This window comes from Cryptomeria japonica, chromosome 2, assembly GCF_030272615.1.
Source record: "Cryptomeria japonica chromosome 2, Sugi_1.0, whole genome shotgun sequence".
NCBI classification, from domain to species: domain Eukaryota; kingdom Viridiplantae; phylum Streptophyta; class Pinopsida; order Cupressales; family Cupressaceae; genus Cryptomeria; species Cryptomeria japonica.
In genome coordinates this window covers 558,773,304-558,797,228 of record NC_081406.1, presented here as the reverse complement: position 1 = coordinate 558,797,228, position 23,925 = coordinate 558,773,304, and the positions used below count along the sequence as shown (strand labels likewise).

Here is a 23,925-nt window from a genome sequence, read left to right as displayed (position 1 = left end):
TCAATTAATGAGGCAGAAAGATTCAGGAATATGGTCCAGCGTACGAGTACTTGGATGGATAAATCTCATACAGTTGCCGTAGAATTTGTAACAAGGATGATGAAGATTATTCATCAAGCTATCCAGGTTCTTGAGATAATCCACAATTTGATGATAACAGTAGCCGCATTTGCTCATACCAAAGATGTTATCATTCCTGTCTTGAAAGTAATTAGACACACATCAAGGAAGGTCTTAGCGCAAGAAAAGATCATGGATGGAGGATCTCACAGTTTGCTTCAGTGGTCCACCTTACTCCAGATGAAGGAAGTTCTCTTCGAGGACATCAGTACTAGATGTAGTCAAGTTGAGGAGGTGATCAATCCGATCCAGGACAGAGTATTTGAGGTACTTCGTACCATTCTTGGTAGGAGGATCGAGGTCGAGACAGATGTGGATATGCAGGAATTAGAGGATAGAATCAAGGTCATCTCTTGCAAGGACACTAATATCACAGACGAGCAATATGATCAGATGTTTGCCACCATGCTCCTGATTGAAAGAACAAAGGAACTTGAATCTACTTGGGACGCAGCTCTTCTAGATGCATTCGATCAGGTCATCCACTTGGAAGAAAGTATGAAGAATCTTCTCGAGATTCCAATTGCAGAGATCGAAGGAATCGTATCAAGATTCATTGCATATGCTAAAAAAGAGAATTGGAAAGGGAATAAGATTCTAGATGAGAGGTTGTTATAGATGACATGGCACCTTAATTGTCATTGGTTTATGTCTCCTAGGTTTTTGTGCCAAATTTAATATTTGGCTATGCATTTAATATTGTTCAGTAAAAAGGAGGCCATTTGTAACAAACCCTAATTAGGGTTTAGGTGTCATAATCTTGACCGTTGATCTGCTTTCAATCTGGACCATTCATTGTAATTGAGGATGCTATTTATACCCTCATTTTCATTTCATTTGGTAATTAGAAAATAGAGATAGTTAAGAGATTAGAGGGAGAGTTTGATGTATTAGAGAGATTAGAGTTTAGAAGCAATTTATTTTTGTAGCAAGATTGAGTTTGAGGAAAGGAATTCAAGCAATTGTTGTACATGATGACTTTGAAATCCATGAAATATTGAAGTTATGGTGTTTTGTTGCAACTTTCTTGGTTATCTTCATGGTTGTTCAATTCATTTGAATCATGCTCAATCAAAGTAGTGTGTTAATTTGAAGGACCTAGTGTGAGACTTGATCTTTGGTAGGATTCGTAATCCAAACCACTAGCTTCTTGCTGATTGTAGGAACGCCTTGCGTGGTCGACTGGAGATATTTGAATCACTTAACCTTCAATCATTATTGTATCTTGGATATGTACCTTCGTGGTAGTGTCTTTGATCTTTGATGCGTTGAAAATCATTTGTTACCTTAGAAGATCGCATCAATTTCAATTGAGTTGTTATTTTATGGCGAAATTGAAGTTGGTAGAATCTTGCCAAGTCTTGTCCACATGAAGTCATTCTTAGGGTTAGATTAGATTAGACCTCTTGCAAACCCTATCCTTTTGTTTTTTTTTTGAAAAGCTTCTTTAGTTTAGTAAGACTTTCGGAGTGTAAGGCCCCTTAAGAACACAACAAATCACATCATACCGCTGGAGCTTATCCACACGTAGAGACCCTACTAACCAGAACATTGGAGTCATCCTAACTGATCCTTCATGCGAATCTTCAGCAGTTAGAGACTTTATTCAAGAGAGGATAAGATGCCTTTAGGTATTTTATTCTGTGTATGATTGTGTACAAAATACACGTCAACAGGTCCTAGACCAATCTCCAAAAAGAAAGAATCTGTCTAATTTTTCAGCTATGCTGGTGAAACCTTGCCTTCTATTGGTCCAGTTATATTTACCATTATTTGTCACAATCTCCCTCAGCTGATTGGAGTCAACAAATTCCTGAAAGTCTTGTTGTATTCTGTTTCTCACCATAGATCCTCCCACCTTCTCCAAGCTGTTGAGGGTTGCAGTAAAATCCCCCCAATAATGATCTTCTCATCCTTTTCCGAGCTGAGTTTTCTAGTCAATTCATGCCAATGCTCCCTCTTAGCTAGTGTGGCAATGGGTCCATATACATTGATCACTTTCCAGCACAAATTATCCTTGAAAGCATGATCCTCTACCATCATCCAATTACTGTGAGCTTCCATCAAGGAATATCAGGCCTTTGAAGGGTTTCACAGGAAGCCAATTCCACCTGAAGCCCCCATAGATTCCATAAATACTCCCTCCCATTGCCTCCAAAACTTCATCCTCCTCTCTTGCTCGACTTTACTCCATTTAGTTTCCTGAATCAAAACTAGATCTGCCTTACTTGACTCTATTTGGCGCTTGAATAGGCACCATTCGCTATGGGCATTTAAGCCCCTAGCATTCTAGCTCAGTATCCTCATGGCTCCTCAGGAAGGGGTAGCTCCTTCCCGTTTCTAAGAATTGTTTGGAACAATTTGGTCTGTCCTTTCGCATAGCCAGCCATTGCCAATTTTGATTTGTTTGTCTGACGTCCCCTTTGCTTGCTTGCTCTAAATTTGGGAGCTTTCAACGAAGATTGAATTTGCTCTAGTCCCCTTTCTTCTAGGATTCCAGCCTGAAATTCTTCGAAGCTGTCATCCATGTTAGAGTCTGCATTTAGCTCTTCTTCAAATTCCTCATTTACAGTTGGGTCCTCAACACTCTGCCTCTCTCCGGTCCCCAGGTCAGGTGACTTTGTGTCTTTACCTAGAATGCTCTCCATGGGCTGAATTATCTTATCCTCCAAGAGATTCACTTGAATAGGCAAAGGGATATCTGATAGACCCAGATTTTCTGACCTAATCCAAACTTCCTGCGGAGGTTCCGTCGCCTTTTGCTCAAACTCTAGCATCTTCATTTCAATTTCCCCTGAGCCCACTTCATGAGCTAGTGGCTCCGTACGGATCTGTGTACCCTCTGTGTCCTCGGTGGGAATGTCCCTAGTTTTGTTAGGGAATGCATCCACCGTCTCCAAATTTCCAATTTCTTGAACAACCTTCTTTGGCTATATTAGGTCTATCAATTCTTTCTCCATGTCAGTGAGGCCCCACTTGATATCTCGTTTACACTGCCAAGAAAGAATTGTTCAATTATGTGGTTAGCATCAACAAAGATCTTGAAGTCATAGCTGACCGGATTGTGGATCAGCGATCTGCAATGCAGACATAAATCCAGTTTATCCTCCCTATCAATCAACTGTGTCCATTGCCCACCTCCAACATCAGTTCAATTTCTAATGGAATCTTTGCCTTCGCGGGTATACTCACACAAATCCTGAAATGAGTTCCCATTGATTGATCTTCCAGAGGATTATCCAAATACAAGAAATTACCCAGTTTACTACCAATACTTTTCAGAACTCTATCACCCCGATGGCAGATTATCGATGCGGAACCACACTACGGTTTCAGGGACACTCTCAGTCTTGGGATTGAATCTTGGTTTCCAATAAAAAAGATGCATCTGAGCCATGTTCATTAAAAGAGGGCCAAAACTTAGAGCCCTCTGCTTGTCTTCCATCGATGCCAAGGTAACCAAGTAAAAACCATTTGCGACAATTTTACACAATGTATTCACACCCCATTTCTCTTTACCCCGTTGCTGATTAGCTCCCGAATCTTCCATCTAAATCCTCCCCCCATTTGATAAAAATCCCTAGTTTTTCCATGAACTCTTTATTATGCATCACAACATCATCTACAATAGCAATTGACCAAGGGTTCAAGGGATCCGTACCAATTTTCGCTTTAGTGCCTAGGGGGGGGATTGATTCCGTTGGAATTTGAATCCTTGCTCTGTTTCGGTCGACCGTTTGAAGGTCTAGATTTAAAGTGATCCGATCTCCAGGTGTGCACCACATCCGCTTCAGATATCGACATTTTCCTGAACCACCCATTCTTCCCTCTCTGGAAGCCCTTTGCCTTCCATTCCTGCGAATTGACAGGCCACATGTTGGTGGGATGCTTTACACTAGATTGTCTATTTCGATTCTTGCTCCGAGTCCAAGGGGGCCCAACAAAATTCCAATTCTTTATTGGCCTTGGCTGCCGATCATTCCTAGCCTGGTATAGTGAGTCTATCCAACGCCCATTCCTAAATACCCATTGAGGTCGATATTGTCTCCGGTGGTCCGAGTGGGGAACCATCTGCCTCTTGGCATCTCGCATCACATCGCCACCCGAATTGTCGTAGGCCTTCCATCCATTGTTGACTCTTGCCCTGATTGCCTCCATCGGGATAGTTTGATCTGTCTCATCGCTCCACGACGTCGCCTTCCATCTAGTGCTCCCTCCGCCTTGCTGCCAATCACCATGCTGGATTCGCCCAGTCTGAAACTGTTCCCTAGCGCCCGGGATACCTGCGTCGCGCCCGCCATTTTTTTTCGATTTCTTACCTCCCGTTTATCTATATAAATATTAATAAAGTTAATATTTAATAATAAAGTTATAAATAAAGTTAATATCAATAAAGCTATTAACTTAATATAGTGTATATCATTACAAATTCAAGGTGGGTACAAACTACATTATCAGCCTGACATTTGGAAGATCTATGCAGAGTGTCTACAAGGATCTGGACATTGGTAGTAATATCACATGGATCCCTTGTGCTAACTGCTCTGCTTGCTCAACTTTTGTCTTCAATCTAGAACTATCTCAGTTGCACTCAAAAGTCATGTCAAGATTTAGGTATCTATGGGAATGCTAATAATATTAACTATAGCATTATTGAGTGGTATGATGACTGGTTAGAGGTTGTCAAATTGTTGTCATTTGAGACAGTCTGTGTGAGCTGGCAGTCAGTTAAGAAATTTCCTTTTGAGCTGATGGTTTGTGGGGACACATTTGGTTGAAGCCGTCTTTCCTTTGCTTCATAGGGGGCTGATTTATATATGACAGTATGTTCTCTTATGTGAAGTGTGTTTTTTTGCTTAAACCTTCTTTTTATGGCAATTTTGAATGATTTTAGGGTTTCTTTTAAAAATGATGGATTTTGAAAATTTTAATTAAATTTTGTGAATCTGGTGACTTACCTTTAATTCTGTTTTTGTAGTGTATGCTTGGTAATTTGAGATCCTTTGCATCAACTTTAAGTTCAGAATTTCGTTAATTATTGCAGAAATTTACTATCCCTTTTCTCTGAGAGAGAAGTTAAAAATCAATTGAAGTAGAATTGTTTCTTCATTGAATTTTCACTAACATGCCCCTCCCTTTGTAATGGGGCCTCCTTGAACACTCTGGAAGTGTTACAAAAATAATAAGGCATTTGTAGAATTAAAATTAACTACCTCATGTCTTTGTAAATGGAAATTGATCTTAAATTAAAATTAATGTACTTTCTAATTAATTATTGTTCCAAGTTATATTCCTGTTTACAGTTGTTTCGGCATCTTTCTATTCTTCCTGAACTAAAACTCTTTAACAGGTGAGACATCGATTGAGACGAGAACATGGAATTGATGGGGGCATAAGTGTGGTCTTTTCTTTGGAGAAGCCTAAAGTAAAGTTGCTTCCCTTCAAAGCGCCAAATGGAGAAGAAGAGAATCCATCAGAATATCAGGTACCGACATTCACAAAGTTGTCAAGATTTTCTGTATTGGCTAAATAGTTATCTTATGTCTTTAACCTGTCTATAATATTCTGGATCATGTTGGGAGCCTTTTGGAGTACTTTGTTCTTGTTTTGCCATGGAAAGCGAATGATTTTTTAATAAGTTTTGTTTCTGTAATAAAAATTTAATGTTAAAAATAGATTTTGGTATAGATTTTTACTTTTGGCTTTTAGAGTTGTTTTCGCGCTGCTGATTTAGTATTCTAACTTGCTGTTCTTTTGAGTCCATTGACCTGCTTTGGTCATTTATGACCATTGATATAATTACTTTCTTTCTTCCTTGTTTAATTTCGTATGCACTAGATATTTATTGCACTATGTATGGATAAGATATTTTACTATTTAATTGAGCATTATCTATGATAAGATATTTTATTGCACTATGTATGTATGGATAAGATATTTATTGCACTATGTATGGATAAGATATTTTACTATTCAATTGAGCATTATCTATGATAAAAAATTCCAGTACTTCTATGTTTTATAATGCTGGATTATGCAAACTTGGCATATCTAAAAGGCATTGAGGTTTTGACATGTGATTGGGATCCTGACATCAGATTGTACCAGGTTTCAGAGTCCGTATTATACCAGTCTTGGGAACTATTCCCGCTATTTTTGGCCAAGTGATGGCCTCTCATGTGTTAACACAGCTTGCTGGCTTCAATATTCAAACTGAGCCCATTGTGAGCTTTGATGTGGACCATTACTGCTTGCTTCATCAACGCTTAATTGAACGTGAAGAAATTTTATATGGTGCAGCCATGCATGTTGAGGTATGCTCATAGTTTTACTGTCTCGAGTTAAGCAGTATTATATTCCAGATAAATTTACAGGCCTATTATTAATTGACTATTGTGGTTGCAAAGTTGTGAGAAAAAGATTGTAGTGTGATGTAAATTTGTTTAATGCACAACCCTCATTGTAGTACATTTCTTGTAAATATGTATATTGTACAACTAATAAAAAGTAAATAAAAAGATTCAAGAATAATGATATTCTTATCGTTATTCTTGAATCTTTTTATTTACTTGTATTTAATTTTGTACATTTCTTGTAATTATGTATATTGTACAACCTGATTGAGCCACAACATAGGTTGGAACCACAAGTGCTGTGTCACTTCCACTAGCTATGCTAGGCAACTCCTATGTAGCACTTTGATCCCACTCATTGCTGAAAAATGAAGACTAAGGAACATTGTTAGTTATAATTTCCTTCATTTAAAAGAGTGACCTTTTTTAAATTTGAGTTAGGTTCTTTTGGATTTGCCTTGGGTTAGCCAAGGTCCTGCCTTGGGCCTATGGATTTGGCCAATGTACTTTTGTTGAATCATAAGTCTAGGGCATAACCTTGGTTGAGCTCAGACATAGTATGAATATTGTAGTTACAAGACTGAGTGATACTCACTCAGACTTGGCTGGTCCCAAGCTGAGCAAACAAAACTAAGGCTTGAGGACTCATGATAACTAGGCGAGTCCCAATGGGTAGACTTGGCTAGGCAATGAAAATCATGGAAAAAAGCATAAAAAAATGAAAACGCTTAAATATTAAAACATGAAAGTCGAGCATCTTTTGAAGAGCTTGGAAGACTTTAGGAGAATGGTATAAAGAAACAAAATAATGAAAATGGCTGCCCCTCAACCTCGTTGGGGTTGCTATGCCCAAGTTCTTTCTCTAGTTTTAAAAAATAAATCTTTTTAATTCTTTTTAATTTTTGGGGCATTTTAGATGGAAGAGCAACATTTTTTTTTTGACTTTTTCCCAATAAATTTTTAGTAATAAAATGACATTTATACTTCTAGTTTGCTAATGTAAACCCTATCCTAAGTTTTCTCTTAAGGTGTAGCAACATTTGGAACTTTGTTTGATATACAAGTGCATGACTCCACATAGAGCTAGTAATGTTGGGCTAAGGATACAAGCACCTTGCTACCATAATTCATGACTCCATTTTGAGATTTTGCCATTGATATCATAATACATGAGTTTTGTACACCTAAAACACTTTACAATATTTTTATATTTAAAAATGTCGTTTCCTTTAGTTAAAGTCCACTTTTATACTTGTGATCGATGTATACTTGTGTATGTGATCATAGTAGCTTTTATTTGATTAGTTTTTTGTCTTTAATGTTTCTTTATTGAAAGTTGCATGTAGAAGTCTTAAATCCTTAAAAATATCTATATTTCATGGCATTTTCCATTTGCTGAGTCTTCCCCAAGTTTGAGCACCAAGTTTGAGTCTAGGTCTTGTAGCACTGATGAATGCTAGTCTTAATTTTTCCATGGTCCTATCTTAGGCTTGCAGATTTGGCCCGAGTACCTTTAAACATACTTGGGCTAAATTCATAGGCCAAGGGTAAGAGTTTGGTAAAATCTAATGAAACCCATAGGACTAGGGAAACTGACTAGTGAAAAACTAACTAAATGTGTGTGGACTAGATCCATAGGCGTAGAACCTTGGCAGAACTTGAAGTAGTACTCATACATGCTTTGGGTCAAGTAGGGTTATTGTAGATCCTAATAATAGAGGGGAACATTGTCCGTGGGCCATCCACCCTGCCTATTCTACATTTTAGGGGCATCCAAGGATGTTTCCAAGGCTGTCCCCATGTCCTTGAGATGTAAGGAATAGAAGTTTCATGTTCCAGACTCTTGAGTGTGTATACCTTGTGAAATGCTGTTATTCATGTAGAGCTCATCCCAAGTTGATTCCTAGGAAATAATGTTATTTGTTTAAGTTCACCACGAGATATAATCCTGAAAGAATTATTCTTACCTCATTTAAAAATATAATTTTTGAGCTGACTAATCCATCATAGCTTAATTTTAGAAGCTGTTTGTAAGACTCAGAATATTCTGGGATTTAAGGACCTATTGTAATGTGTTTATTATCAGAAAAGCCCCACAAGTTTTTAATAGTAGAGACCTCTTGTAATTTGATATGTTAGTTTTGATGACATTGAGTTTAAAATCCATTTTATGTGACTTTGTATTGGACATCTTGGAAGCTTTGCATATTTGAAAACAGAAAGAATGCAAGAGTTGGAAAAATTATCAAGAGGACAGCTCAATTTTGAATAATGTATTATTAGTGTATATTTAATGAAAGAAAAACTTTCCTTTTATGGTTGCATCACATGATAAATTCATGTAGCATTTGGTAGATGAAATTGTTTAATCCATTTTATTCTTAACATTTCCACTAATTCTCTATTTTCTTTTTGGGTTCTTGGTGAAGGTGGATGTTGAGGAGGTTGTCTATATTGTAAAAGAGTTATGGCGAGGAAAAAGTGCCCGAGATCAAGCTTCAAAGGATGTAGGACGAGGCATGTGGCGGTCTGTGAATAATTTGACACTAACAAGGTAATTATAACTACCATGCTGTGGTACTTTCGTGTTTTACTGATCTGAAATTTGGACTCTTTACTTCTTTTTTGATTCTTAAGACACTTAATCTGAAATTTTCATTTAACCTTCAGTGAAACATCATTACCTACAACTGAAATCTCAAGGGATAAATTTTATTTAAAACTACTTGTTTTAGTGTGTAATTGCTGTGGTTACTGGGTTGTTTTACACTTTCACATATTTGTTCAAAATTCCATGCCTATTGCAATAGGTTTAGTATGCTGCCCATTCTTCTAACGCCTATGTTGTCACTATGACTTAGATTTTTGAATTTTTAGGTTGCAGTCATCTTTTGGAGTCTTGGACTCTAGTCATTCTTTAATTTTTCCATCTTTTTTTTTTATAAGAATTTACGCTAAGTGTAGCCCTTTTTTAGATGTATGTTTATTTGCTCTCGATTTGTTTCAGTGTCTTTAAGTTTTGTGGATCGAGAAATGTGGGGACAGAGGTATGGTTTCCAGGGACAACAAATTGATTTTTGGGTTTTGGAGATGGCAAGAGGATGGTTGGGGGATGGCTATTCAAATAATATATAAAATGAATATTAGAATTTTTAAAATACAAATAAATAAAAAATATCTAAAAAAAACATAAACAAATTAAAGAAGCTGAAATTCCAGTAATCATAGACAATATGAAACATGATTAAATTGAGATATGACAAAAAAAGAAATGTTGTATCATGCATAGTACATAGGTACATTGAGCAACAACCTCAAAAATTAGATTCATTATCGGATTTATATCTTGTTAACTGCTCCTTTTTTTAATCTTTTCTTTTTCCTCTTCTCTTTTTCTCCTCTTTTGGTGAATGTAAATCAGCATTGGACATTGCTTTTAAAATCTTTTTGCAGTTGAGGGCCTTGGTGGGGACCCTAGTTTTATAGTTTTATTCGTTTTAAAATGTTTTTAATTTTATTTGCTGTTTCTTGTAATGTTCCCTATTCGAAGCTGTCATAGTTCAAATTATATATCAATCATTAATGAATAAATTGTCAATTTATCATACTAGATAATTAATTCTATCATCTCTAATCCTTAATTCTTAATTCAATGTACCAACCTCTGTTACTACTTCAGCTTTAAGGAAGGGGGAGGATATGTATGTTGCCAAAGCGCTTAGAGACCAACTACAATAAGTTCCCTCAAAGTTTATAGATCCAAGCCCTTACCTCTCTTGGGTCTATACCCTCAAGGCTTATGGGTCGCTGATCCCCACCCTATCTTGGGACTTAACCTATTGCTTGGATTTAGACTGCCCCTCTTTGGAACATTTCATTCCCATCTTTAATACTGACAATAGTAACAAGCATTATATATAACCATATTCTTCTTACTGATTTACATTCTAATATTGTTATTTGTCTAATCAAACATTCTCTCTCTCTCTCTCTCTCTCTCTCTCTCTCTCTATATATATATATATATATTAAGTATGACTGCCATACATATTGATGACTGCCATACATATTGCAGTCTCTATTAATATTACTATTTATTCTGCATAAGAACATCATCAGGCTTCATATATTAAGCATACTTATTAAACACATCCCCATGCATACCACCAAGAACAAAGATGTTACTGGTTGTAACTTAATAACAGTTCTGATATGATCTGATCCATGGTGCTGTCACTGGATGCTTTTGATTCCTTTCCTTTATATATCTCAATGTGAGGGAGAGCTCACACCTCTTCATCATGTATGCCCTTTGGCAAGAGACATACCCTTTGAAAGAGTGCAACTCTTCATTATTTCTGCCCTTTTAAAGGGACACAACCTTTCACAATCAGATCTGCACTTCTCATTCCCAAATTATCCCCTCAAATGAGGTCCTTTACTCCCTTTTATATCTCACATTTGAGGGACTCACAACTTCTCATTTCATGCCTTTTGACCATTCATTAACTTTAATCAAATTTTAATTATATTTAATTATATTCTTTTATATTTTAATTTAATTTTTATCTTTATTCTTTTGTATTTTAATTTTATTATTATTATTATTATTATTATTTATTACTAAATTATATTTCAATGTAGGGACATTACATTTCTATATGTTTGATATGGGAGGAACCCTAAAGTATTGGGGGTGTCGAGACATTCAGGGAAAGCCAAGGAGTCCCTCAAAAGACTAAAAATGGAGGAAACGCCACCTCCAAGTCCCTAATTCCTCTTGATGTGTCTCAGATCCCAATCGTGGGCTTGGCTAATCTTAGTTCATGTTCTTCAAACTATAACATTTTAATGTACAAAATTTTGGACTGAACCTGGCAAAATGTTAGTTCGAAGCCCAAAAGGAAAACAATAAAAAATCATTATTTTAAAACACAGCCCATAGAAACTCCCCATTCTTGTATTTACTCTAAGTTACTAATCCTAATATTGGTTTGGATTCCGGTTTATTTATTTGGTTTGTGGATTTGTTCAAAATGTTTTTGTGGTTGGGTTCATTTTCGGTTAATCAGTCCAAAAATGTATAAAAATCTTACACAAACATTTACAGCCTAAAATCAAGAATATTAAATGTAACATACATGATTTTAATATTTTTAATGTATATTAATATTTATAAGCCTTGTAAAATATAATATAGTCAATATATAATATATTAATATAATAATTTATTATAAAGAAAGTTAGTATTAACAAATAATAAATATTAATATATATTAGTTTTAAAAATTAATCAACTTGCATAACTTATTTTTTTATTATTAATGATGATTAATAACTTATTTAATTTTTTTTCATAAATTTTTATTATTATGTCGAGAGGCATTCCTACAGCCACAACATGTCCATGTCGATAAAAAGCCCTCTGGATTTAAATTGACGTCTTAATGATCTTCATCAAATTAGTTGGTTCATCGTCAATTCATTGTCATTTTGTAAGGAGGCAATGGCTAGCATTACAATTAAGGTAGTGGGTGGCATTTCAAGTGAGGTAGCGGCAGATGAATGTATGGAATGTTGGACAGGTAGTGGAAGAGTCATCTACGTTGGCAGTTGAACTCTATAATGTTTGCAATCGATGCCTATTAAACATGGCATGAGAACAGAGTTTCAAGAATATTGCTTTTATATAATCGATTTCGCGCTTTACTCTAGTCAATATGCGTCTTGTCTTTTTGTGTCTTGGCCTGGTTTTGCTTTCTATGCATCTCTTAGCTGGGGAAGAAATGTGGAGTTGTTAGATCTAGGTGTGAGGATCGTTGCCTGCTTCCTCATTGAAACCCTTACAGGAAGTCTTCAATGTGATAAATATATACAAATTTTTGTAACTGTTGACTGACTCCATCTAAGTGTAGAAGATTGATGTAGACAATTCAATGCATACAACTCAATGGACCAACGGATCCCTTATCAAGCAACCTAACAACTCAAATGGGCTCATTTAATTATCAACCAGGGAAGTGTAAACTTGCAATGGGTCTGCACTGTATGTGCACTATGGGAGACTCTAAGCTATTCAATTAATTTGTATAGCAAAATTAATTGAAAATGACAAACTGTATTGAAAAGATAATAATGCTGAAAGAAAATCTAACTACACAACAGTTGCTGCGTGCTGACTGGTTAAGTGATACAACAATGGCTGCAGGTGGTGCAGAACTTTTGGACTTAACTATGCTGCAACACGACTTATTCTAAACAACTGATTACTAACACTTAAGCATCTTAACAACAATCTAAACTACTAAAGAGTCACAGTACCTCAAATGGCCCTTGTTTGAGTGGCTACAATCTCAATTATTAGCATTCAATTTTCGATCATCAAGCTTCATTGTCAAAATCATCTTCTTAGTGCAAATCAAAGAGATTACATGGACTGATATCAGACTTGCCGATTGATCAAAGACACTACTAACAAGACTAGTACTAACTAGTTACTCTCTTGTTTCTCTCAACTCAAGCAGGATCCAATATTTGTACATAGAATCCTAGAGTTGGATTAATTATAAACCCAAACATAGTTGAACTACTTGCCAAAAGAAAAAACTCGTCAAGGCTTGAAATTTTTTTTGCAAAAACTTGGCGAAAACTTGACAACTTAAAAATTTGCTTAAATTTAATTAGAAATGCATTTTTTTTGTTGTTGCAAAATTCAATGAGCAGATGCATCCAATGAGTTAATAAATGAGTAGATAAAAGAAAAAAGACGAGTCTAGATATAGTTGATTGATTTAAATGCAAATTTGGTACAAAATGGCATCCTCATGTGGAATGCTGATGGTTGATGGTCTGAAACAAAATGAAATAGAAAATTGTTTTTGTATAACTAAAAGTAAATACTATATCAAAACATTTTACATTCTCCTCTTCCCAGCTCTAGTGAAAACTAAGGGAGAGGTAGAACTAGAGGGTCTAGTCTTAGGAGTCTGACGTGGCTCCACCTCGCCAAAACGAGGTTGAGGGTAGCACCCCTCACGGGGATTTGATGGTGAGAGAGAGAGGTAGAGAGATAGGTCTAGATCTTGTGGGAAAGAGGAGAGAGTGAGATAGGAAGAGTGATAGGGAGATAGATAGGTCTAGAATTCGGGGTAGATAAAGTGAGTGAGATAGAGAGAGCGAGAGAATGTTGATAGGAGCCTACTGATTACTTAAATTTGACTGTGTGAAAATTTAAAGGATCTTTTAAAACCTAGAATTTGCATTATAACTTCCAGAGATCTGAAACCACTCTCAAACATCTCGCCAATATATACATGAAATATAACTTAAAGTTTGAAATGTGTCTAATTCTTAAATGTTATATCTCATGTATATATTCTAATGAAGAGAATGAGACTGACTTGAAAAAAAAACAAATTAGACAATTTTTTGACATGTTTGAGCCTCTCTTTTTTATGCAGCCGAGTTTTTGCCAGAGACTAGCTGAGTTTTTGTGAAAAACTCGCCAAAAACTCAGTGAGTTTTTATGCAAGTTTATGGTGTAAATACTCACTGAGCAGAGAAAAAAAACTCATGATTTTTTCAAGACTTGACGAGTACTCTGCGAGTCTTCCATCTATGGACTCAACTACGTGTAACAAATGTCAATTCTCCCACAATAGCAAGGAAATGACTTATTCTTTCCATAACTAATAATAACGACTCTTCAAACTCTTACGACATCAAAATACAGTTATGGCTGAAAAATATGTAGAAACATGTGATAATCGTTATTTTGTAATTTGGTAATAGATATCTCAGCACATGACATGCCAAAATTTCGTGATTCTATTACCTTGTCCCAAAAATAAAATGAGCAGATCCTTAGGTTAGTTTACACAGTGATTAATTGTGCATTTTGCAGTTCATTAATGTTTGGTCATTCAACATTGATATTCATACTTCAGGAACACGTAAAATTTTAAGCTAAAGTGTAAGAGGCTATACAATCTTTGTGTTGAAAGGTTAGATTACAGTCATTTGTTGTAGACATATGATGGCAAAAATGCAGTTGATGTTGTAGTGCCTTGGAAAAACTTGTTCCTAGATGATTAATACAGTCAAAATTAAATAGAATAGAATGAATATCACTTCAATTTTTGTTGTTTGTCATGTTGAATACTGTAATTGGCTTTGTAGATTTGATATGGACTGATTATTTGTATAGGTGGGATCGTTCAAAACCTGCGTCAGTGACAAATTTAATACTGTTGAAGTTCAAAGAGGTAAACATTGAACATTCTATTTTGGCTTTCTGAAGTGAGTTGACTATCTTTTGCATTATCTTTGAACGATTTTTTGTCAAGTATATTTCCAAAAGGTAACATGAATGCAGCAAACTCACATAGATTACTGAACACGAGAAAATTTGGTATAGGGAATAGTTACATGTTTCTTAATAAAGGTCACAATCATATTCTATTACATCATAAACAAAATTGTACTTGGAGGCCAGGGCTTGAAATCTTGAAACCTTAACTCTAGTGTTTTGTGCCACACTACTTTGAAAAAAGTCTTGAAAAGTGATCCAGGGCCCAAGGAAAGACCTGGTGGACAACCTTAAACGGATATAAGGAGGTTATATATGGAAGTGATTTGTGAATGACGAAGGTTAAAGATATGCAAAGTACAAATGAAGGAAAGCAGGGAAGACAATTGACAACAAATGTAGAACTGTAATAGCAAAATTTAATATGCTACATTGCTAAGTTCTGTACAATATCTGAGAAATCAGATGTGTGATGTCTATGTCTTTCTTGTCTAACTACAAAGAATGGCAATGCACATTAACGTATAGAGAAGGGAGATGAAGTGTTGGTTGAGTTGAACTGTTTCATATCTACTTCATAATTGCTTCTAAACTGTTGAAGACAAGTTAGGACTTGCAGTTTGGCATGTGGGTATTGAATGTGATGATAAACCTGCTGAGATTACCACAAGGGCCATCAAATAATACCAGATTAATTGTGGTGTGATTTATTGACCATGATCCTCCTGGATCAGTTACCCCTCCTTGAAGAGCAACGGTTCCTATTGCATGCAGTTGCAGTAAAAGATGCGGAAACAAATTGACAGCATGCACTTCTTTAAACCAGTTTCCTGGAGAAGGTATTTGACTTGATTTGATGAATTTGGAAGAGAGTAGTCTTTTGTTGACGTGCCCATTTGACCTTTGTGTCTATGATGATCAAGTTTTGTGGGAACACTACAATTTGGATTGACCTCTGTTTGCTGAAGAGTCTTTGTGGCATCTGATGTATACAACAGAGATGGAATACATTGTGCAAGAACTGTGTGTTGAAGATGGATACAACGCAAGGTAAGAAGGTAGATTAAGCTTGAAAGTGTTCTCTTCTACTTGCTTAGTGATGGTGTAGGGCTTGGACTGAAGTGAATGAAGCTTACGGTAAGGTTGTATCAATCTTTCCTTCTACAAGTGTAGCCAGACTCGATCACAAACCTGAAATGTGTGCGGTGTCCAATGCTTATCATGGCACTGCTTGTATTTAGCACTAGCCTGTTGCAGAATGGTTCTTACTGGCTGCTGAATGTGATCAGTGAATTGAATAGCTTGATCGACTTCCTTTTGAGTTGGTGTTGTTGCTATTGATGGAAGAACAGGTTAAGCTGTGTGGGTGGTAGAGGTCAGAAATCCAAGCAGACCTCAAAAGGGCTGTGTAGTAGAGTTGTGCAAATCTTTGTTGTAGTTGTGCTGAATGAAAAGCAGGTTTTCATACCAAGTGTGTTGCTTCGTTGTATTGTACACCTTGAGAAGATGCACTATCTTGTTTGCCAAATCTGTATGTCTATCACTCTATCCACTAGGTTTGGGGTTCCACATGTAGTTGTAGAAGCAGCCATTATTGACTTTATTGAAGGCATCATGACTAGGTCTGGCGTCCCAAACATAGTTATAACTTATAATGAAAATGTCTTTATTGGGGCTAGGATTTTACAATTTGCATTCAAGAATGGTATTTACTTGAAAACATCATCAAACTATTACCCTAAGGGTAATGGCTTGGTTGAATCTACCAACAAGAACTTTGTCAAAAGCATAAAAAGGATAGGATTTGATTATTAGAGAGGTTTGCACTTGATTCTCAAGAAATCCCTATGGTTTGAGAGAATAACTCCAAAGAAGGCCATAGTCACTTCTCTTTAGAACTTGGTATATGGAATGGAGGCATCCTTACATATATCCATGAGCTGCATTGCAACTCATTCAACCATAGGAGTTAAGAGGAGAATAGAGCAACAATGGTATGATTGATAGAGTTGTTGGAGCTAATTGGCAAATGATACAATGTAGTGGCATTAGGAAATCTCAAGCATTGCTTTCACAAGAGGAGTATTGTTTAGAGTTTCAAAGTACGAGATATAGTCCTAAAATGGGATAAAGATAGAACCAAATGAGGATATCACAACAAGTTTTATAATCTTGGGAGTGGTCCTTACATTATCTTGGCATATAAGCAGGAAAACTCTTTTGACTGCTCAACTCCAAGTGAACATCAACTCCCTATCCCTTTTAATCATTGTTCCACAGCCATTGGGGACGGGGAGACACGGGGGTGCAGGGACGGGCTTCGGGGACGGAAAAAGTTTCGGGGATGGGTTTTGGGGATGGGGGGACTTGGGCCTGGGGGGGGGGACGCGTTTCCGTGGCTTTTAATATGATATATCATATGTCTCAAACCTCATACTTGAATTCTTTGAGAGAAAGCATACCTCATATATGTATCATTCCCATTCCCTTTCAATTCTTTTTTTTTCGTTGTTGTGTGTTGTTTGGTTCTCTTGGCAGGTTTTGTAAATAATTTGTGTTGATCCTTTGGATCAAGGAGTTCAACAAAGGTGAGAGGTGCTATTAGCTTTAATGTTCGTTGACTAAAAAGTAATTTGTGTACTCTCCTATTTATTGTTGAAGAGGTTCAAGGACCATTGATCTCTCTAGATGAGCTTCTCTTGTTATGTAGGGATGTGTTAGAGTTTTGATGAGGAGATTTCAAAGGACTGTTAGATCAAACGAGCTTCTATCATCAAGAGGTGTCGATATTAAATGAGCACTCAACATTATGGTTATTGGTTGAAGAATTCTAAATACTGAGGAAGTCTAAGAACCATAAAGCTAAGCCAAGATGAATGATTCTTCAAACTTATAGTGTTCTTAGACTATTTTGGAGGAGAAGGTTTGTGAGGACCATGTGATCATGTCTATCAATTATATCCTCAACTTTTATATCATTTATCAATAAAAGTAAAGCTTGAGAGGTTTTGGGGGCACAACAGGCTTAATCAATGTCACCTCATGGCAAAGATTAGTCTTTTCATATGAGGTCAAATATTAATGCTCATTAATTGATGAGAGCTTGAGTAAGATCATTGGTGCATACTTTGAAGGGTCATATTTGGTGATTTGAAAGCTGAATAAAAGCAACACCAAATTTAAATGCTGCAATAATTGATGACCATTGATGATTTTTAATGTGGTTGACATTTCTGCAATTCAGTTATAAAAGAGCTCCCATTCCTCTCATTTAATCCATATTCATCTTCATGTTCTAAGCCTTGGCTGAAAATTCATTTGCAAAGGAGTGTTGTTTGTGCTTGGTTTTTAGAGAAGTAAAATTGTAGAAACCAAGGGATTACAAAAAGAGAAGCAGTGCAAGAGTCTAGAATTTGAACTTAGAGAAAAATGTTGAAGGGCAAGCAAGCGATTGTTGTTCTACCACTTCCAATGCAACTGGTAAGTAAATCCTATGCCTCTACTCATTTTCGTAATGTGCCGAGGAAATTACACAAGGGTAATTTGTAGATAATACCCTTGTTTCTAATTTAGTCAATCAAGTTGCTGACCCTAGATTTTCTAAGCCTTCCAGAAATTTGATCAGAGTCTATGAAAGAATGTTATGTAAGGTGGCAAAAGGGGAAGATCAAACTGTTGGAATTAGGATATGGACTACCACACTAGCACACCATATTGCTCATTAGGTGCACCATTGTTGAGAGTTAGTTCAAGGTTTTGTAGAATGCTATGATGCAAATACCAGTATGATCCAAAGACTGCGAATTAAAGTTGTCATAAGCACCATAATGCTTTAGGGAAATGTTTCAACTACCTCTTGGGCCTAGTTGTTTTCATTGTACATACCAACATTTGAAGAATGTGTGAGACACCAAGATTAAAAAGATTAGTTTCTTTAATAGGGAGATTGACTTGGCCAAGGGAAATAAGGAGCTTGCTAGGATTCACACTGCCAAAAATTCTTGCATGGATGATGTTAAGGATATGTTTTTTATGCTTGCTTTTATTTTCAGTCTTGAAAATGACAATTTAGTATATTAATTCTAGTTAGAAACCCTCCATAAGATGAAAACCATTAAGAAGGAACAATATCTTATCTTTAGTATTGCTAACACCATAGCCAATGCCACTCATGAGCAATTCATGAATTTTAGTCACAACAAAGATTTAGATTCACTCCTTTTCTAGCTTATCTCATCTTTTACCAAAATGCCAACTTTTCATGTCATCCACAGGGTTGTACATGTATGATGAGACCTGTTTCGTAGAAAGAGTTGCCTATATATTTGCTTGGACCCATTATTTGAGTGGCGGCAATTGTAAAGAAATGTAGACCTAGTAAGATGAACATAAGTGTTTAAAGAAGCAAATTGATCACCTTTCACATCTAGAAAATAATAATATCAAGTTGCTTGATTCAATCAAACATAGTTCATCAGAAGGATCTTCTAAGGACACATAGAAGTAAGGGGAAAGAAAAGGGTAAGGCCCTAGTAGTTGTTGCTTCACAATCAAATTCTTGGACCATTGACTCAGGTGCTTCACACCACATGACTTCTTCAAAAGATGATTTCACCTTTTAGAGCCATGTTCTATGCCTAACATACTAATGGGTGATGACGCTCTTGTTGAAGTGCATGAGAGAGGGTTTATTGATGTGGGCAAAGGAACATTTGAGGACGTCATTTATGTTCCATCTTTATCAACTAATCTCCTATACAGTGACTTGGCAAGACCATTTCCACAACCATTTTTAGTAGGGCTAGATATGAATTGACATTTATTGATGACATTTCTAGATATACATGAGTTTAGTTTCTCAAACAAAAGTATGAGGTCTTTGAGAATTTTCTAGATTTCACAACTTTTATAGAGAAACAATCAGTTTGAACAATTTTGTGCATACAAATAATGGAGGTGAATATGTTAACAATCAGTTTGAACAAGTTTGTGCTTCAGAAGGTATCAACATGCAACATAGTCCCATATAGTCCTTAGCAAAATGGTGTCGCAGAATGCAAGAACGTGTCCTTGACGGATATGGCTAATTGTATGATTCGCTCCAAGTCTTTGGCACCTCAGTAATGGGTAGAGGCCATCAATTGTGCGTGTTACATCCAGAACCGTGTTCCTCACAAAGTTGTGAAGGGGGTAACTCCTTTTCAAACTTGGATTGGTCGAAAACACACATTTAAGTACTTTAGAGTGTTTGTTTCTCTTGTATGGGCCCAAATTCCAATAGAGAAACGTAGGGCTATGGATCCGCAGAGCAAGCCTTGCATATTTGTTGGGTATCCAGATGATGTCAAAGGGTATAGACTTCTCCATCCAACCACTCATGAGTTGTACATTGAGAGGATTGTTCGTTTTGAGGAGAGTTCTTCTAGTTCTTCTCATACCACTTCACCATCCACCATCACATTGGAGATATTGCATCATGATGATAGTTCTTCTAAGGATCTCAATCCTCCTAATCTTGATGAGGAGTCTTCTTCCTCCACTTCAGATGGCGACAATGATGATGAGGATTCACATTCCTCTCATAGTCATCATTCAATGGTTGTTGATTCTCCCCCAGACACTCCAGCCTTAGTGAGTCTTTGGGCGCGACAAACATTTGAGTCAACAAATGATTGGTTGGGTGACCCATTAGATACAAGAAGAACAAGGTCGCAATTTGAGCAAGCTCCACATCCCTTCATTGCTTCAACTTCAAATATTCTCGAGTGGGATGCTACAATGCAGGAAGAGTTCAATTATTTGAAAGGAATCACACGTGGTATTTAGTTATGCTTCCTAGGGGGATGAAACTTATTTTATGCAAGTGGATCTATCGAACAAAATTTGTTGCAAATGGGTTAGTTGATAAGTATAAGCCTCGCTTGGTAGCAAAGGATTCTCCCAGGTTCCTAGGATTGACTACTTTGAGACTTTTGCACCAATTTCTAATATGAATTCCATTCGACTTGTCCTTGGTATAGTTGCAGCCCATCATTGGAAAGTTCATCAGATGGATGTGAAGAGTGCCTTTCTTCATGGTGACCTTCAGGAGGAAATCTACATGGAGTAGCCATAGGGGTTTGTTCAAGATCCCTAACTTGTGTGCCAACTTTGAAGTCTTTTTATGGGCTCAAATAGGCTCCTCGAGCTTGGTTTGCCAAGATGGACTCATTACTTCTGACAGTTGGTTTTCACTCAATGCCATTCTAATCCAAATGTATACATTCTACAACAGATTAAACTCACATTTCTAGTTCTCTATGTTCATGACTAGTTGATCATAGAGAGTCACTTATCCACCATCAAGGTCATAAAAATTGGTCTACATGATAGATTTTTATGTCAAATTTGGGTCTTGTGCATTACTTATTGGGGATTGAGATCACTCAGTCATCTTCAGGTGTCTTCCTTGGATAACCCAAGTATGCACTTGATATGCTTTCTAGATTTTGCATGGCTAACTGTAAGCCGACATTGATTCCATTTTTGTTAGGGGTCAAACTTGAGGCTAAGTGTTCTTCACCCTTGGTTGATGGCACTTTATATCGATAGTTTGTTGGGAGTCTCATCTACTTGACTTGTATGAGACCTGACATTTCAATTACTATGGGCATGGTCTCTAGATTCATGTAGGAGCCACATGAGTTGCATTGAAAAGCAACTAAGCAGATCCTCCACTACATTCAAGGTACTCACAATTATGGAATTTAGTATGCAACAAGCATGGATATTGACTTGGTGGGATATACAAATTTAGATTGGGTAGGTGATTCTCGGGATCACAAGTCTTCTTTAGGGTTTTGCTTCTCACTTGCTTCTGGTCCAATTTGTTTGTCAAGCAAAAAGTAGTTTGCAATTGCTTTTTTATCCACAGAGGGGCAATTAATGCCACCATTGAGGCTATTTGGCTTCAAAATATTCTCATTGAGTTTGGTATTCCAATCAAAAAGCCAACCATTATCTTTTGTGATAATTCGAGTGCTATACAGATCTCAAGAAATCCAGTTCATCACTAGAGGACAAAACACATTGAGATAAATATGCACTACATTTGAGAGCTTTTCAGAAAGACATCATTGATCTTAAGTATTGTTCTACATCATAGCAGATAACAAATATCTTCACTAAACCGTTCACCGAAAGAAAGTTCATTCGCAAGCTTTGCTTGGGATGCGATAGGGGTCTACTTGAGGGGCTTCTTCCCCCACCTCTCTCTCTCTCTCTCTCTCTCTCTCTCTCTCTCTCTCTCTCTACTTTGGGGGGAATTTTCTCTCTCTATTTCTGGGGGTTATTCCTCTTATGATGGGCTTCTTCTTTTAGGGGGAAATCTCTATGTACATGGGTACCTAACATGGCCTCATTTGCCAAGACCCATTTTTTTACCCGCCTAAGCTACGCTTAAGGGAGAGTGTTTGTGTGGGTAGGTTTTTATTTTCCCTTATGTTAGGGTGTATTTATTTCCATACACATTATTTAAGCTTTCTTAGGTTATTAAGAGTGGTTAATACGAGGACACATGGGGACACATGGCAAAATACTTCATCTACATGTGTAACTCCCACCTTACATGGGTAGTTGAGTTACACACCCTCTTCACATAACCACTATTTTGTCATTTCCTAAGTGGGTTATGGGGTAGTTGGGTTTCTTTGGCTTTATGTGCCACCTTTATAACTCCTTTATTGTTTTCATGTAAGCAGGCTATGCCACGTGTTTTGACATTTACCAGTTAGGTACATCCTCCCACTTTTTATGGGGAGTGAGAGTTAATGCACCTCTTGGATGTATATGCTATTATTTTTCTATATGATAAACTCTATATTCTCACCTTCACTAGTTCAGTGATAGCTTGGTGAGTCTTTTGAAAATTCCCTTGTCTTTATTTTCTCTCATTTCATATTTCTTTTCATTCAGCTATTTTGATCTTTGATCATTTGTTGGTTTGAGTTGCATGTGATCTACGACTAACATCAAATCTTAGCTCAATTCTCGCTTCTCACATAATCTAACAAGACAATGGAAAAGTTAATTTAAAAGCAAGAAATCCAAGATTAAAATTCACTTATATGCCAAATAAAATAAGATGTCCATCACAACAATGTATTGATAACAGATTAAAAAATAAGTTTAAGAGGTACATCTTATAGTAGATTAATATGTGGCCTCAAATTGAGCATTGATTTTGAAATGCTTCATACAATTACTTTGGCAAATTCAAGAAAAAATGAATACATTAAATAATAGATTATCTTAATCTTAACACAAGCGAAGAATATAAAGTACATTACTAATTTATAATCTTTTGAACTTGTTTGTGATCATAATTATATAAGGAATGATTGTACACATCAATGAAAGCATTTTACTAAATAATTTAATGTTATAACAATGATTTTATATTTTAGTGAAAAACTGGTGATGTTTAAATTTCACATTAGAAATCAAAATTGATATTCCTAGTGTATCATTTTTATAATGTCAAGAATATTACAAAAATAATTTCAATTTTGCTGTTTGAGCTATTACAGGCTGAAGACCACGACACAAAAACATTGGATGAATTAAAAATGGAGGAGCCAATGTTTTATGATATGGTTACCAATGTGCTTAAACAAGCTACAAGAGATTTTGGTTTATAAGTTGTAATATTTAAATCAATCACTTTTTTGTTTGGCCTTTCAATAATGTCCTAGTAAAGCAACTAATATGTTATCAATATTTTGTAATGATCTTAGTTGCTATGTATTTGTTCATAATTTTTGTTTTAATAAATGATGTTAATTTTAGAGGGTTAATTTTTAAATGTTTCATAAGACATACTCTATTTATCTATAGAAATGTGTGTAAATTTTGATGCATCTTTTAAGAGTACCAATTATTGACTAGTTATATATAAATTTAATATAGAGTTAACAGTTGTGATTAATTAAATCAAGGTTCATAAATAAAGAAGTGTAAGAAAATGTTTGTAAAGATTTAAATGGAATTTAATTTAAAATATTAACTTTTTTATGAATAATTTTTATTTTTATTTAATGAATAATTTAATTGAAGTTTTTGTGTTATTTATTATGCTATTGGACATTTTTCATAGGTAGGAAATTT

The 23,925-nt window shown here is 36.0% G+C and overlaps 1 protein-coding gene across 4 annotated transcripts in view; it reads left to right on the top strand.

Annotated features, from left to right (window-relative positions):
- The window catches only part of LOC131038055 (tRNA threonylcarbamoyladenosine dehydratase), a 137,475-nt gene extending 113,797 nt beyond the window's left edge, over positions 1-23,678 (top strand). For 3 of the 4 annotated variants that reach the window (XM_057970350.1, XM_057970349.1, XM_057970352.2), the window contains 5 exons: positions 5,471-5,605; positions 6,219-6,434; positions 8,903-9,027; positions 14,680-14,737; positions 23,349-23,678. In XM_057970350.1, the coding sequence (XP_057826333.1) occupies positions 5,471-5,605; positions 6,219-6,434; positions 8,903-9,027; positions 14,680-14,737; positions 23,349-23,459 (645 nt within the window). In that variant the 3' untranslated portion in view covers positions 23,460-23,678. The remainder of the gene's footprint in view (positions 1-5,470; positions 5,606-6,218; positions 6,435-8,902; positions 9,028-14,679; positions 14,738-23,348) is intronic. The other variant, XM_057970353.2, reaches the window with a different exon arrangement.
- The last annotated feature ends 247 nt before the right edge of the window (positions 23,679-23,925 follow it).